The sequence below is a fragment of the Falco biarmicus genome, chromosome 4 (genome assembly GCF_023638135.1).
Source record: "Falco biarmicus isolate bFalBia1 chromosome 4, bFalBia1.pri, whole genome shotgun sequence".
Classification (NCBI taxonomy): domain Eukaryota; kingdom Metazoa; phylum Chordata; class Aves; order Falconiformes; family Falconidae; genus Falco; species Falco biarmicus.
Window position 1 is genome coordinate 72,332,070 of NC_079291.1, and position 14,571 is coordinate 72,346,640.

The 14,571-nt window shown below is 39.3% G+C and overlaps 1 protein-coding gene across 26 annotated transcripts in view; it reads right to left on the reverse strand.

Annotated features, from left to right (window-relative positions):
* Positions 1-14,571, reverse strand: part of RBFOX1 (RNA binding fox-1 homolog 1) — a 918,501-nt gene that overhangs the window by 247,664 nt on the left and 656,266 nt on the right. For 8 of the 26 annotated variants that reach the window (XM_056338153.1, XM_056338141.1, XM_056338149.1 and 5 more), the window contains one exon: positions 13,722-13,942. The exons of the other annotated variants lie outside the window; for them this stretch is intronic. In XM_056338153.1, the coding sequence (XP_056194128.1) occupies positions 13,722-13,808 (87 nt within the window). In that variant the 5' untranslated portion in view covers positions 13,809-13,942. The remainder of the gene's footprint in view (positions 1-13,721; positions 13,943-14,571) is intronic. 26 annotated transcript variants of the gene reach the window in all.

Below are 14,571 nucleotides of genomic sequence, written 5' to 3' on the forward strand. Positions count from 1 at the left end.
ACCATTATACATTCAAGTCGATTTTGCTATTTCTGCAGTAGGTAATATATATTCAAAGTCTCCCATCCCGTTAGAGAACATAAGATAACTATTGGACAAATTCACAAAGTATGTGCACTGGGTTTTTCAAAGAAGGTGTGGAGGGTAATTAACACTAAAAAATACTTCTTATTCTTGGATCACAGTTACTATTCAACAAACAACCCCCCCAAGCCCCAGCCCCACCCAACCAAGAAGTTTTACTTCAAATTTATAACTTTTTTCCTTTCCTCCAAGGAAACATACTGCTTAAGCAGAATGATGAATGCATCCAGAAGAACAAAGTGGTAAATGTAAGAAATACTGCCAACGCAATACTACCTGCATACATATATCCACAGAGAAATTAATTCTTCAGTTTTAGTCATTAGGTGAGGGAGCTAGTAGTGACATGGATGGTGTTTTAGACAGTACACATGAGAATCACCTTAAGCTAAGAGGCATCATTCTCAAGAAATACTTCCAAAAATACTTCAAATACTTGCTACTATATAGCGTTCCCTAAAAATACGTCTTGGATCTGTTTCTGATGGTGTTTGATGCCCAACTCAATCTATTTTAACGTTGTGAATGCCGTATCATGGTTTTTTTGCAATGGAATTGAAGAATGGTACTCAGAAGATAATTTTACTTAATAAAATGCAAAATGGTTATGCCATTTTTGTAACAGAAAAGTGTTCCAAGCTATATAAAAAAGAAAACATTACTACAGCAACAAGGTGAGAGAAGTGACAGAGGCATGCAGAATACAGAACGTGAGAAACACGGGGTAAGAACTGGAACATTACAAAAGCAGTCTTATAGAATGGGATTAAGAAAATTAAGTACTGGGCATATTATCTGCTGTGTCAGAAAAGAAGTGCTTAATAAAAAAAAGGAAAAAAAGAAAGAATAAAACTATGAAGAAAGGGCTTAAATTACTATGGAGCCTGGCTCTGACCCAGAACTACTTTTAAGTATTTCAGGTACTTCATCTTGACTTCTGGAACTCAGGGGAGGAAATCTCTGCAATGAATGCAACTAACAAATTGAAAACATAAAAAAGAAAATGTCATCCCATCTATCCAGAAGTACACTACTACACATTTATTAATATTTTGCAATAATCTCTCCCATGCTAAGTACGATTCACCAAAGAATCACTGGACTACTTCCCTTATTGGTCTCCTATTTCTTCTGAGAACCAAAAGAATAAAAATACCTTCCTCAGCATTTTGCTATTATTCTGCTAGAGGAAGGCTTTTACTAAAAAATTGTTTTGTGCAGTTCTGTAAAAATGAACCAATAATAATGCAAAAAAATCTGCTGCCAGAAACCTTCCACCAGGAATATACTGACCTCAAGATGACTGCTGAACTGCATGTAAAAAGTACATTTCACAGACACTTAATCAAGACAATGCTTCTTGTGGCCAAAAACCAGAAATAAACACCCTGACACCCCATGAGTTAAAACGCAGAGTCATTTTTACGCACTTGTAAGGCCATATGCTTCCCAGCAATGTCCTAGGTAATCCTCAGGCGTCCCACAGTTCCAGGGGACTAAAGAAGAGATAGGTAAGGCATTCTCTCTCAGAGGAACAAAGCAGATTTTTCAGAAAACCAGAAGAGTCTCTTTCTTGCCTTAGTGAAACACAGGTAACTGCGTATCATCATCTGCACGGAACTACGGGCCAACTCTCTCCCCATTTCTGCCACGTCTAAAGATAACATGAGATACTAAACCCTATTTACATCCATCCAAAGAGGAACTTAACAATGTCATATGGAAAACTAAGGCCAGAGGAAAAGAGGGAATCAATATGCAGGTTTGTGTCTTTACTACAGAAAAATAAGACTAGAGCAGCAGGCAGGTTTTAGAGCGCTCTTACATATTTCAGTGAGAAGACTCACTGACTTCCCTGCAACAACTTACAGATTCTTTTTACAGACCTGGCACAGAGCTTTTTACATTATTAAGAGACAGGCATTACACGACGGAAAAGCAATGTCTGTCTTGCATTTTTGTCTCCCACACCCCCCGCCCAAAAAAAAAAAAAAAAAAAAAAAAGAGAGAGAGAGAAGACGACTGATATGAAATACCTGCTGACATTTTTAGGTCAACACACTTTCATAGCGTCTGTATGATATTCTGATAGAATGAATATAGTCAATCACTGCATTCTTTTGAGACACCAGGAAGGCATGCTTTTCTGGAACAGCCAACTATAATGCGTTCAGTTACAATATATATCACAAAATATAAGAGTACTTGGTTCTCAGCACCTTTTTCAACAGTAGATGCTATCATATTATTGGAAATGGCAAACCCCACTCTCTGCATAAACACATATGGCATGATTTAAAGTCTGCAGGTCTGCAGTGCCTTCCTCCCTTCACTACCAGTATGCCTCTGAAATCAAAAAGTACCTCACATTTCAGATATAATATGCAGAACAAGAGAAAAATATATCCCCGTAGTCATCATGAAGAGTTGCCATCATAACGCTGATCACAGTGACAATTAGACTGAATGTGGAACATTACAAGGCATCATATCACAAGCTTTTTAAGTCAGTTGGCAACATAATACCAAATGCCGCTCAGAAATCAGATTTCAAGTGCTAGCATCCCTGAAATGCAGACGAAATCTTCCCGTGGATTGAAAGTTTCTCTTAAAGACGTAGTTTACAGCACAGAGCACTGGGGCTCAGCCTCAGAGCTGTCAGTCAGGTCTCCTATGTTTTTCATGCAGTGACTCAAAAATCTACTGCAGATGAAAGTTCATATAAACTGCCTTCTTTCCAAATCTGTGCTTCCCTGTTGGGAATAGATTCAGCAGACTTGGCTTACAGTACAGGATGTATATACTGAGCTTAATTGTGCCTAACAATCGCCTTGGCCAGTAGAAGGCATTTTCAGATGGGAAATGTGTATGAACATCTGTTACGTTTCCCTGTGCCTGATTTTAACTGTTCCTTCATGGAGGAAGGCATAAAACCCCAGGCATTCATTTCTGCAGTAAAAATACCAGGTACTCACTCCAGTCAATCCAGCACAGTATGTCAGTTAAAACCGGTACTCTGAGAATCCTGCAATGGATTTATTTCATTTCCTAGAACAGCAGTGTTCAAAAGGCTCGCGTGTGTTTTAACAATTTAGGTCTACAAAATAAGTCATCACAGGAGCCAGCGAAGACATTTTCCCACTACATAGTGACCCATGCCACAATGAAACCAATCCACCTGTTATTTTTCTTACAGACTGATTAGTTTTGCAAAATTTCTTTGAATCATCAACAATTCTAGGTAACTTTTAGAAGCATTTACAAGCAAATCCTTACACACAACAGTTCCCTTCGTTTTATATTTAAGATTCTGAATAAGTAAACAAACATGGAACTACATGAGACATTTCTGCAACTGCAGATTTTTTATTTTATTTTTTTTTTTTCAGATGAATGGCAAACTTAAGAACTGGTTTGATAAGGGAAAATCCAGTAGAAAGATCAATTTGCAAAAGACTGGTTGGTCTTTCAAGGAGACCTGGGCCAAAGCCTAGCTGCTGTGTTCCAGTTAGCTGTAAATCCTCTTCTGTTACTGGATCCAACTAGTGATAACTGCTAGATCCTCCTCATTGTATCTAGGTAGTTAGAAGTGAGATGGATACTTTGGTCTTAAATGGAAAGAGAAGACAAAGAGAACATGGAAGCCAGAATTTAAATTTTATGAGTTAGTCACAGGCAGATAAAGATATTTTTAAGATTTCAAGTTTGCTTTATATTGGTTTTAGATAGTATAAGACCAGAAGGGCAAAAAAATTATGGGTACAGCCTTGTGTCTAGACATAAGATTTTGAAAAAAGTAATAATCGAAAGTGTAATTTATTCGTGTGTTCCAATTACACTTAATTTCCCTTAGTGAAAGGAAAGCTTGTGCTATCTTTTCCACAGTCATCTCAGAACAGACTCTTGCGTGACTTGTCACAACAGAACATGCTAAATAGATGAGAAGAACGAGCATCTCAGGACAAGGTAGATAAGAGTGCTGCACTACTGAAAATCAGGTACGGTGGAACGGCGGTCAAACAGTGCAACCACGCTCTGCAGCTTGCACCTGAGGAGGCAGCTTTCCAACGTAGGACAGTTTCCAGGTACCGCAAACTTAAAAACCACTTAGTACTAATTAGTTATTACAAAAACATAACAAAATGTAAATTATTTAAGATACTGAGAAGCAGAACTTTTCAAGTACGGTTCAGGCTCTGTGGAACAAAGCTTTGTTGAGACTCTAAAGAAATCCTCATGGCTTTCTTAAGAAACTGTATTTTCTGTTTTGTATACAATCTGCATCGTTTTCCATCCTGCTTTTTGATGGATCTAAATATCATGTATGTTTTGGGGGTCATTTGGGATAGCTTAAGTTAAAATATTTTCATACTAACAGGACACTGAAATACAGCTGTAGAGGTTTACCTCCTCTCTGTACCTCAAAAGGTAGCAAGATCAAATTTCTGTAAGAAATATTCTTATAAGAATATAAGATTATTCTTATTTCAAATAATAATTTTCAGAAGAATTCCAAGTCAAATAAAAAAAGGACTTAAAAAATGTGAGCTTATTTGATTGGAATTAGGCTTTTCTGTATTTATCACCATATTAAAAAGTTATCTCCAATCTCTTTTTGCTCAGAAAAGATCTAATGCATCAGAGAAACAAAAGAAAAGAAATACTAAAAAGATGGTCAAGCACTAAACTCATTCTCCTGAAAATGAAATAAAACCACCCCCTATACACATAAATACCGATCCCACACCTGGGGAAGGAGGGACCCTCTTGCAGAGGAGGCTATGCACCTGCACACTGCCTTCCAGGGAACCACAGCAGGTCCCGTCTTGAACACTCAGGTCAGCATCCAACTGAGCCACCTCACCTGAGCCACACTTACAGGGAAGAGTTATCTCTAGAGAGTAAAGGAAAGACTTCTTGGGTTTGCTCATTCACTAAAAGTCAGCATCACACTGAGGCCAGTAGGAAAAAAAAAAGGATGATTCATTCCGTATTACTATCTACAAGATCATTCACAGATGTCAGAAGACCTGCTTTCCCTTGCCTCTAGTCACTTTTTATTTCGCAACTAAACAAAACTAAAGAACGAACAAACAACCCACTGCCAGGCTCTTTAACCTGCTCTTACCACTCTTTGGAATGCTCATCTATGTTCAGGTTCTGATTTAATACAATTCAGGATTTTATCTAGGACGGAATACAAGTAAAACGTTTGGAAATTCCCTTTTTTTCCTTTCTTGCTCTCAACTGTCAATGTGATTTGTTCTCAGAGTATTTGAAACATGCACGGACATAGCACCACTGTCAGTAGGAGTGGAGGCAGCTGACACTTACCTGCACAGTTGCTAGTAGCACTCAGAGAAATCTGCACATTTGCATTTTGGCAGCCAGCCACTCACCTGGGTTAGATGTTTTGCAGTTTATGTGCCTAAGATGGCTGGAGATGCATTCTACTGAATTTGCTAGATACTCAAATGTTACAGAGAAAGCAAGGTGTCACAGACATTTATCATAGTAAAATAATATATATACAGCCTACCATTGTCTCCTCCATTACTTTGAAGTTTTACTAATTAGCCTTACATAATTTTGAAATACTATGGCAAAGTAGGGACAGGGACATTACAGAATGCCACTTCCAGCCCGATGAGACGAAAAAGCATTGGGCTAATGATCATTTTACCAGATTTTGAATCTCTCAGAATATACAAGAAAAAAAAAAAAATCACCATAATTCAGATCAGTTCTTCATGGGTATTTTTCGCTTTATCTAAATAAGTGGTTTTTACTTAGGGATACTTTCCAATAAAGTCTGGATAACGTTTCCTTGAAATGCACTATTTGTTTTATTTAATTCAAAGGCCTCAAAATCTTAAAAGACAGAATATAAACCACTGTGACTCTTGAAAATACAGGCAAGAGGCTTTTACGTTCTTCTCAGCTTGATAAAACTCAAGTTTATCGCAGCAATAAAACAATACATAGATGAAAAAAACCACAGACATTCTTTATTGATTTAATAAAACCATCAGAATTAGGAGGATTAAGTCATCCTTGAAGCTATCTAGCTCATGTATCTCTGGCCACTAGAGGAAGAGAAGGAACCAAGGTATGGGAATTTACCCTAATCCAAAATAATCAGAATCTCACAAAACACAAGTGAAAACTCTGACATGGAAAATTTACCTGGATCAAATTCCTGTTATCTATTTACAGCATTCATGACCTGCAACTGCAATAAAACCCAAATAAACAAAAAAATTCCCCACTTTTGCAAATTTGCTGTGAACCCTTCTCATGCTCATAAACTTTAAGACAGCTACAATACTACCTGGCAAATTTTTAGCCAGGTGCGATTCCATCACTCTCACCTTGTAATAGAGCATTTCACATGCAATCCCCAATTACTTCGGCTGAAAATATTTGTCGTTTAAATTATGACATCCTTACTATATTTTTTTCCCCCCACAACCTGGTCTATTGCCATAGACATCTCATACATTTTTACAACACCTTCGTTGAAACCAGATTGGAGAAAACAGCTGCACACCTCACTTAAAATAAAAAAGCAAGCAGACCAAATAAAACAAAAGATGCATTTAACTGGGTCTCTAACTTTAGCTCATGTAATACAAGATAACTTATCACAGGGTGAATAGGTAAAACATTCAAGCCAACTCCATAAAAATAATTGTTCTATGTTTAGATATACAAGCATGTTTTGATATCAGTTATATATCATTCTACTGAAAACAACAGAACTTCAAAGTTGTATCTCCCACCATAATCTGGCCGTCATAATTTTTATGATTAGGCATGAGTCAGAGGAATAATAATAATAAAAAAAAATCAGCTGAAATTCCAGATCCTTGGAAACAGCGCTATCAGCTTGCTGACTCCTAGTTAAGGAAGCCAAACCAAATAATCTGCTTTGCGGAGAAGCTGAAACTTAAAAGTTTTGTCTTATGTAGGGAATGAGAAAATAAATAGAAGTTGTCCTAATGAAAGCTATCTATAGAAACTATTCTGTTCATACAAACTCAAATATCCTTTTATTTATTCCACTTAAAACACACTGCAGAAGCTGCAGCCACGAAGGCCCAGGTTTACGCAGTTTCTTGCCGTACTAAAACACCCGCTGAAGTGTCTCGCCTGACACACCAGTTAGAGACCGTGTTTATATACTGATGTCTATAATTCACTAATGCTGGTATTATATGCAAAAGTGGGACAGGAAGGAAATTCGGTGTCTGTTGGGTGTCAGATGAAACCCGCTGGGTTTTTTGCTCGGCTCAGGGAGAAGCCCTGACCACACCGTGACAGGGACTGAGCTGACAGAGAGAAGCAATGTAGTGCCCGGCGTTCAAATTATGGTACCTGCTGATGTCCAAAATAATGGCTAGTGAGAGAAGATCATGCAGGTGGGAAGACAGAATAGCCACTTGTTTCTTAGTCAAAATAAAACTCTTTAGATAGGCTATTCTCACTTAAAAAAAAAAGTCTTTTTGGTCAAAAGGAAAGCCACTCTGTGTCATTACCCCTCCCTCTCTGCCCCGCAGGTCCATCACCAGGTATATTATGGCATCTGCACTTATTAGCAAGAAAAAAAAGAGGTTAAAAGAAAATAAATTCTTGCAATAAAAATAACAAAACATTCAATCTGACTGTAGCCTCTTAAGGAAATGACAGATTTCACAGAGCAGGCACGTTGGCTACACTATTTTATCCGTGTATCAAAAGGAAAAAAAATATAATCTGAAGTTGTATGGAGCAGATCACCCTGTGTGCCATCACACGGCACGTGCGGGACAGTGGGGATCAGGCCCAGCCAGCGCAGGTTCATGGAGGTCAGGTCCCGCTTGGCAAACCTGCTCCCCTCCTGTGACAGGACGACCTGCCCGGTGGGTGCGGGAAGGGCGGTGGGGGGTGCCTACCGGGACCTCGGTGTAAAGCCTTTGGCACCGTCTCCCACAGCATCTCCTGGAGACACCGGCTGCTCACGGCGGGGCCGGGGGGGCTCTGCGCTGGGTTAGAAGCTGGCTGGGTGCTGAGCCCACAGCGTGGTGGGGGATGGAGTCACATCCCGCCGGTGCCGGGCACACGGGATGCCCCAGGGCTCGGTGCTGGGGCCAGCCCTGGGTAACGTCTGTACCGACGGGCTGGGCGAGGGGATCGAGTGCCCCCTCAGTCAGGCTGCAGGTGACCCCCAGCTGGGGGGTGCTGGGGGGCAGGGGGCTCTGCGGGGGGGTCTGGGCAGGCCGGGCCGAGCGGCCGAGGCCACTGAGTGAGGTTCAACAGGGCTCAGTGCCGGGCCCTGCCCGTGGGTCACACCAGCCCCGGCAGCGCCACAGGCTGGGGCAGGGGGCTGGGAAGGTGCCCGGTGGGAAAGGGCCTGGGGGGGCTGCTCAGCAGCCGGCTGGGCGTGAGCCCCCAGTGTGCCCAGGTGGCCAAGGCGGCCGGCAGCACCCTGGCTGGTACCCGGAACAGCGTGGCACTTAAGGACATGGTTTAGTGCTGGGCTTGGCAGTGCTGGGTTAATGGTTGGACTTGATGATCTTAAAGGTCTTTTCCAACCTAAATGATTCTATGATTTCCAGAGTTTTAAACATTGATAACTGAAAGTTTTTGTTAACGCATAATATGACCACTTCCATCACTATCACCACCACCTCACATCTCCTATTAAAAGCATTTGTTGATACAGAAGGGAGAAAAAACTCTGCCACTCAGACTAAGAGAAGAAATTTTAGACATACACTCTCAAAAGCAGAATAAAATACACACTCAGAGGAAAAGTGATTGGAGTAGTAAAACATGTTGGTTCTCTACTCACAAAGTGCTGGGAGTATAGTACTAGTAATAGGAGACCTTTATCACTTGAAAGACAAAACAACATAATCGAGCCAGAATAAATCTGCATCTGAGGCAAATCATCTCCTTACTGCATTTCAAACAGGCAATTCAGCCAATGTAAACAGAAATTATGCACTGCATCCCACTAGATCATAATCTAAAAACAACGAAACAACTACACGCCACTTCAGGCAACACAGGAAGAATTAAACCGCATCATTTCTATTTCCAATGTATTATTCAAATAAAACCTGCTAAATTATAAAATACTTTTTAATGTAAGGTAACACAACACATCCACAAAACTCTCCAAAGCTGGACGGCCAGGAAGCAAGCGTGACTTTGCAGGTAGCCTAACATGCTAGCATCTACCAACACTCCAAATGCATTCGCTGCTCACACTTCCCAATACAGCACTAAAACAAGGATTTTACAGACGGGTAAAGATGGAACTGTGAAGAAGTCTGCACCAGTACTTTTTACAGCATATTCTAGGCAATTCTCTCAGCTCTGAAATAAAAATGGAACTGCCTCCAGATTACCACTTTTCCAGTTGTCAGTCAAACACACCAGTTAACCAGTTATGGAAAATCAGATGCTCATATATAATCAAAGCATCTTCAGAATAATTTAAATTTATGAATTATGTACTTAGAAGGATGGTAATTCACCATTTATTAAAACAGTTAATCAACAGCTATCTATTTCCTATTTTTATTCCACCCCCCTTTACCACCACGCAAACAAATAAGCAAATAAAAAAAAGGATGAAAGGGTCTAGCTTTGCCAACTGAAGTCTTCAACAATGAACATAAGCTTAAACCCTCAGAACTTGTCCAGGTTTTCTGGTCACTACGCTAAATAAAAGCATACTTTAAAAAAATGCTGAACATATTCAGAAAAAAACACCATCCTTTTAACCTTTAAAGTAGCACATTTTGTATTAAATAGAATCGTTGCTCTATTTAGAATGTTCCAGTAGTTTATTGAAAAGTCTAAGTAATTTCACCTTTATTAGTTTGCATAATTATGTATATAAACTCCTCTTTCTCTGCTGAATGGAAATTGAGCCACCTAAACCAGCCATGTAATAAATAATTTAGCATCTATCATTAAAATGCCATATATTGCACTTGTGTTTTTGAAATATTTTATCATAATCCTAACATCGCAAATATCCAGAGCATTGCAACGATTTTATATACCCAGAACACTCAAAGCCACGAAACATGAAGCTAACATGGAGACGTTTAACTTATTATCGTACAAAACATACTACTCTTCTATGAATTGCAAAACAGTTTTTTTGATGCTGTACTTTGTAATTTCAATGAACAATGGAAAGTTATTTCCCAGGTTTGTTCTGAGAACAGGTAAGACAGTGCCATGGCGCACAGCCCCACTTCCCGACAGCAACGGTCCCACACCCCGGCCAACGCAGACGGGTCGTTTCCTTCTGCTGCCCACCACCCAGTGCCCACGCCACAATTCCCCCACGGGAATCGAATGACGAAACCGGGACACGAACCAAGGGCAGAAGACTATGTCCCTTACTGGATTGCCATTTAATCCTATATACCGTTGTTGGGTTCTTTTTACATCTCACCTGTCCGGAGCAAAAGGACAAAGTTTTGACACCCAGTGGCCCTGCTGCCCACAGCTGGCAGACTGCGGCACCTGCCCTGGTCCTCATGGCAGCACACTGGTGACAACCCTGCGAAGCCACCAGTACATCTTTTGTGCCAAGTCAGAAAACTTCTCTCCACCCACATCAGCCATAATGCTATTTATGCATCATTTGTACTTTCATGTGATTTTTTTTTCCTCCTACAGTTTCACCCAGGAGGAAGAAGGGAAAGGAAAGGATATTTTATTTTTCTCATTAAAAAAGTGTTCAGAAATCATAGGCAATAATAATACCATCATTCCAATCAGTTTTTTTTTAAAAGTATTTTTTTTGTTGGAAAATAAAACCAAGTTTGCAAGTATATTTCACATAATTTGATAAATTCTGACATATCTGTAATTGAACAACTACCTTCTCTCTCTCCAAGAACATATGCATTCCATTCTTCATCATCTCACTCAAACATAGGATGTCATTAAGATGAATATAAATCTTAATAGAATAATACATGCACTTGGGAAAATAGACATGGCTCTACCTAAAGTGTTTCCACAGATGCATCCACAGTATCTGCCCTTTTTCCTTCATCCTAAATCTCACACACTCCAGTTCTCTGTGACAAGAGGGTGTGACAAAAGGAAGCAGAGGATGTTGGATAGAGTGTACTGATGAATTTAAGAAGAGAGGCTGGAAATGGCTGCACATACACAGCAAAAAGTAAAATAATATACAGCACTTGAAGGTGCAGAAGCCCTAAAGACTAACAGTCCTCCACAGAGATCTGAGCTCTCCTTTGCTCAATCACGCAACATAAAGCATAAAAAAACCCCACAACAATAGTCCCCTAAACCTCTACGCAACACTCTGTACACACTTTTCATATGCAATCTTGATGTAAATCCAATTGGAAATCATGGGGAATCCCTAATCAGAAATACATCTAGCTTCTGTAGAAATCCATGCAAATAAATACACTGCAATCTTATAAACCTCTAAAATGTTAAAACAGCCTTTTATTCAAAAATACTTTGAGGGCTGTGGCTCTTAACCTGCAACTCAGTAAAAATATTTGCATAATCAGTTTATCAAGGCGTATTTTTGAAGAAAATCTCCATTAAAGTTCTGAACATTATGTAATTACTGCTTAGAAGAGGATGATGTAAATATGCCTATCAAGTGTCCTTTGCATTATTTATTTTGGACACTTAGGTTTACCTTAAGAGACAAACAATAAGCATTCTAGTATCACAACCTGACTGCAGATACTGCAAATGCAGATCTAAAAGCTTGGGATGAGAAAGCGGTTCAACCATTTAATGTTCCAGTTCACCCACTGACAAGAACTTAAACATTCATTTTGTTTCCAAAATGCATTTTTCAGGTGTGACATGAGGGAGAGGGAGAGAAGAGGGGTGCCTAGGGTAGTATCCACATGAAGAACACTTTTCAACTGGACTTGTAAACCTACCTATTTTGTGGTAGAACAATTCTTATTGCTTGCCTATTTTAGACCTATGCTAATGGAGCAGCACAGGCCTGGATTTATCTTTCTAAGGAAAGAAAGAAAAGAAAAAAAGATTGAAATAAGGCATCCCGAATTTTCGAAGGGCCCTTTCTTCTAATCTGTCTGCTTGGATAATGCGTCCAGAGTGGCATTTTGTAATGACAGCAACTTTCCAACAAATCAATAGTTATTTAATTCCCAACAAGCTCTCGAGTCCATTAAACCTGATTACATTCACCCATTTCAGTTGGGTGCAGTTATTTTTCCTACACCGGCACTTAATCTATAACAGGAACTTATGAGAACTTTCAAAAGCAATTTCAACATCAATCAGCATAGAGTGAAAGGCACGATTTGCTTGTAATTATTTATTGGACAGGATGGCACAAGGTCTGACTGAGCTCTAGCGTCCGACCTTCACCCCCAAATTCTAATGGATATGAAGGCCTGCTTGACATGTTCAAGTGTGCTGCTGTGTCTCACTGCATAAAAAAATAGCATCAGCTTGCATGTCTCGGAAGACACAGCTTTTCTGTACCTGATAATGGCCACCATGCAATGCTATATTTCTATGTCAAACATATGTGTCTGATATTAAGCCTAAAGTGAGGAACAGAACTCACAGTCTTCAATTACTGGAAGGACCGATATGGGGAAAAAACATCTGTTTCAAGCTGTGATTGACCCTCTACATCAGCTAACTGTAAAGGAGCATAAAGAAAATGTACCTCTCCTCCACAGCTAATTCGATTGATCACTAGCGTGGCACAGAAGCGCTGTCACACACGTGTGCCTCTCGACCCTGTTAATGCACAGTATCTAACTACTGCCATTTACAGGGCACAGGCTTTTTAATTGTTCCAATTCTGGGAATGTTACTTGAATCCTTTCTTACTGTCTTCTTGTACTGTAAACTACAAAAATACTTTTTGCTCAATTAGCGTCTACTTAATCTATTCAAAATCCTAAGCCTACCAGCAGAAAATTCTGTAATACCACTTTCGGATAAAAAAAATAAAAAATACAATCCAAAACAGACAACACCAACACCAACTAGATCTAGTAATTGCCAGATCACTTCTGAAATACAGAACTCTTACCCCAAAGCAAGATCTTACACTTGCAGGGTTCAAAAGAGTTAATATGACGTGCATAATTATTCTGTGAAGGTGATACATTTCTATACACACAAAAACACAAACCCTTTTTCATTCAGGGTGATGCATAACATATGAATTAATGCATATTTAACACTATTCATATTTGCTGTGCTAAAGCACTTAACCTAAACACATCATGGTATGTTACTTTGTCTTATGACCTGCCGTGGGAATGCTGACTCCCTCAGAAACCTAGAATGGATAGCAAATCCTCTGCCCTGTGGTCAACCTCGTGAAGCAAAGGCATGAATGTTAAACAGCAGACAAATCAATACAAGCAAATATAGCTCAACTACACCATTTATTCAGCCATGAGAGATGTCAATACACAGATTAGGGTGATCCATCTTTTTGATTTCCTACTGTCTTCTCACTGACTACATGAGAGCTTTTGCCTGTATTAAAAGTGTTTGCTTTCTCAACCATAAAAATTCCAATTATTACTCTAAGTGCACTAGAGTTAAGTTGCTTGTTGGAAGCGGCCTTGCATTACCTGAACAAGTCCAGCGAAGTATGGTGCTGCCGGCAGAATCATTGGCACTCCATATGGATGTAGCAAAACTCCTTGAGACGACAACATGGTTTAAGTGATAGTATTACTCCCACTAAAGCTAAACACATCAATTGAAAGTTAGGGGAAAATCTATATACCAACTTCTTCCAAACTCAGAGCTAGAACCAAATAACTTCTGTCAGGGGCAAAGCCCACATCAGCTGTAAAAAAAAGAAAAAAATTGACGTCAGCAACTCAATGTTAAAATTTTCTTCAGAGACAACAGATAGAGACAACAGCTGCAAACCTAACTCTACCGAAAAAGGAAGGTGCTATTTTGGGACCAGCTTAAGTAACATGACTAACCAACTACTCTTCATCAGTTCAGATTTTTACGTACTAGACACATACAGATCAAATTGTGTACAGATCTACCGATTAGAATTAATTTTGCTATCAGTTCTGGCATACACATGACAACAGTTACTACTAGAAGCCATTTAGAAATTAATCAGATTTATCATGATTGCACAAATAAACATTTCCCTGTATTTATAAGCTGTTAAACGTTCATGTCAGAGTTTAAAGTTAGAGTCTGTTACATCGGATACATATTCTGTCCTGGTTTTTCTTGCTTATTTTAAATATTTGAGCTAACTAATGCAAGCTAACTACTTCTATTAGTGTAAATTATATTTTAATGGCTTTTCTAACCTTTTGTAACATCTATGTTGTTACATTTATCATAGCTTTTTTAACAAGAATGAATTTGACCTTTAGAGTATTTCATATCTGTTCTCCAATTAAACTTACACTCTCAGTGTAAGAGACAAAAGAGGGAAATTTAGGC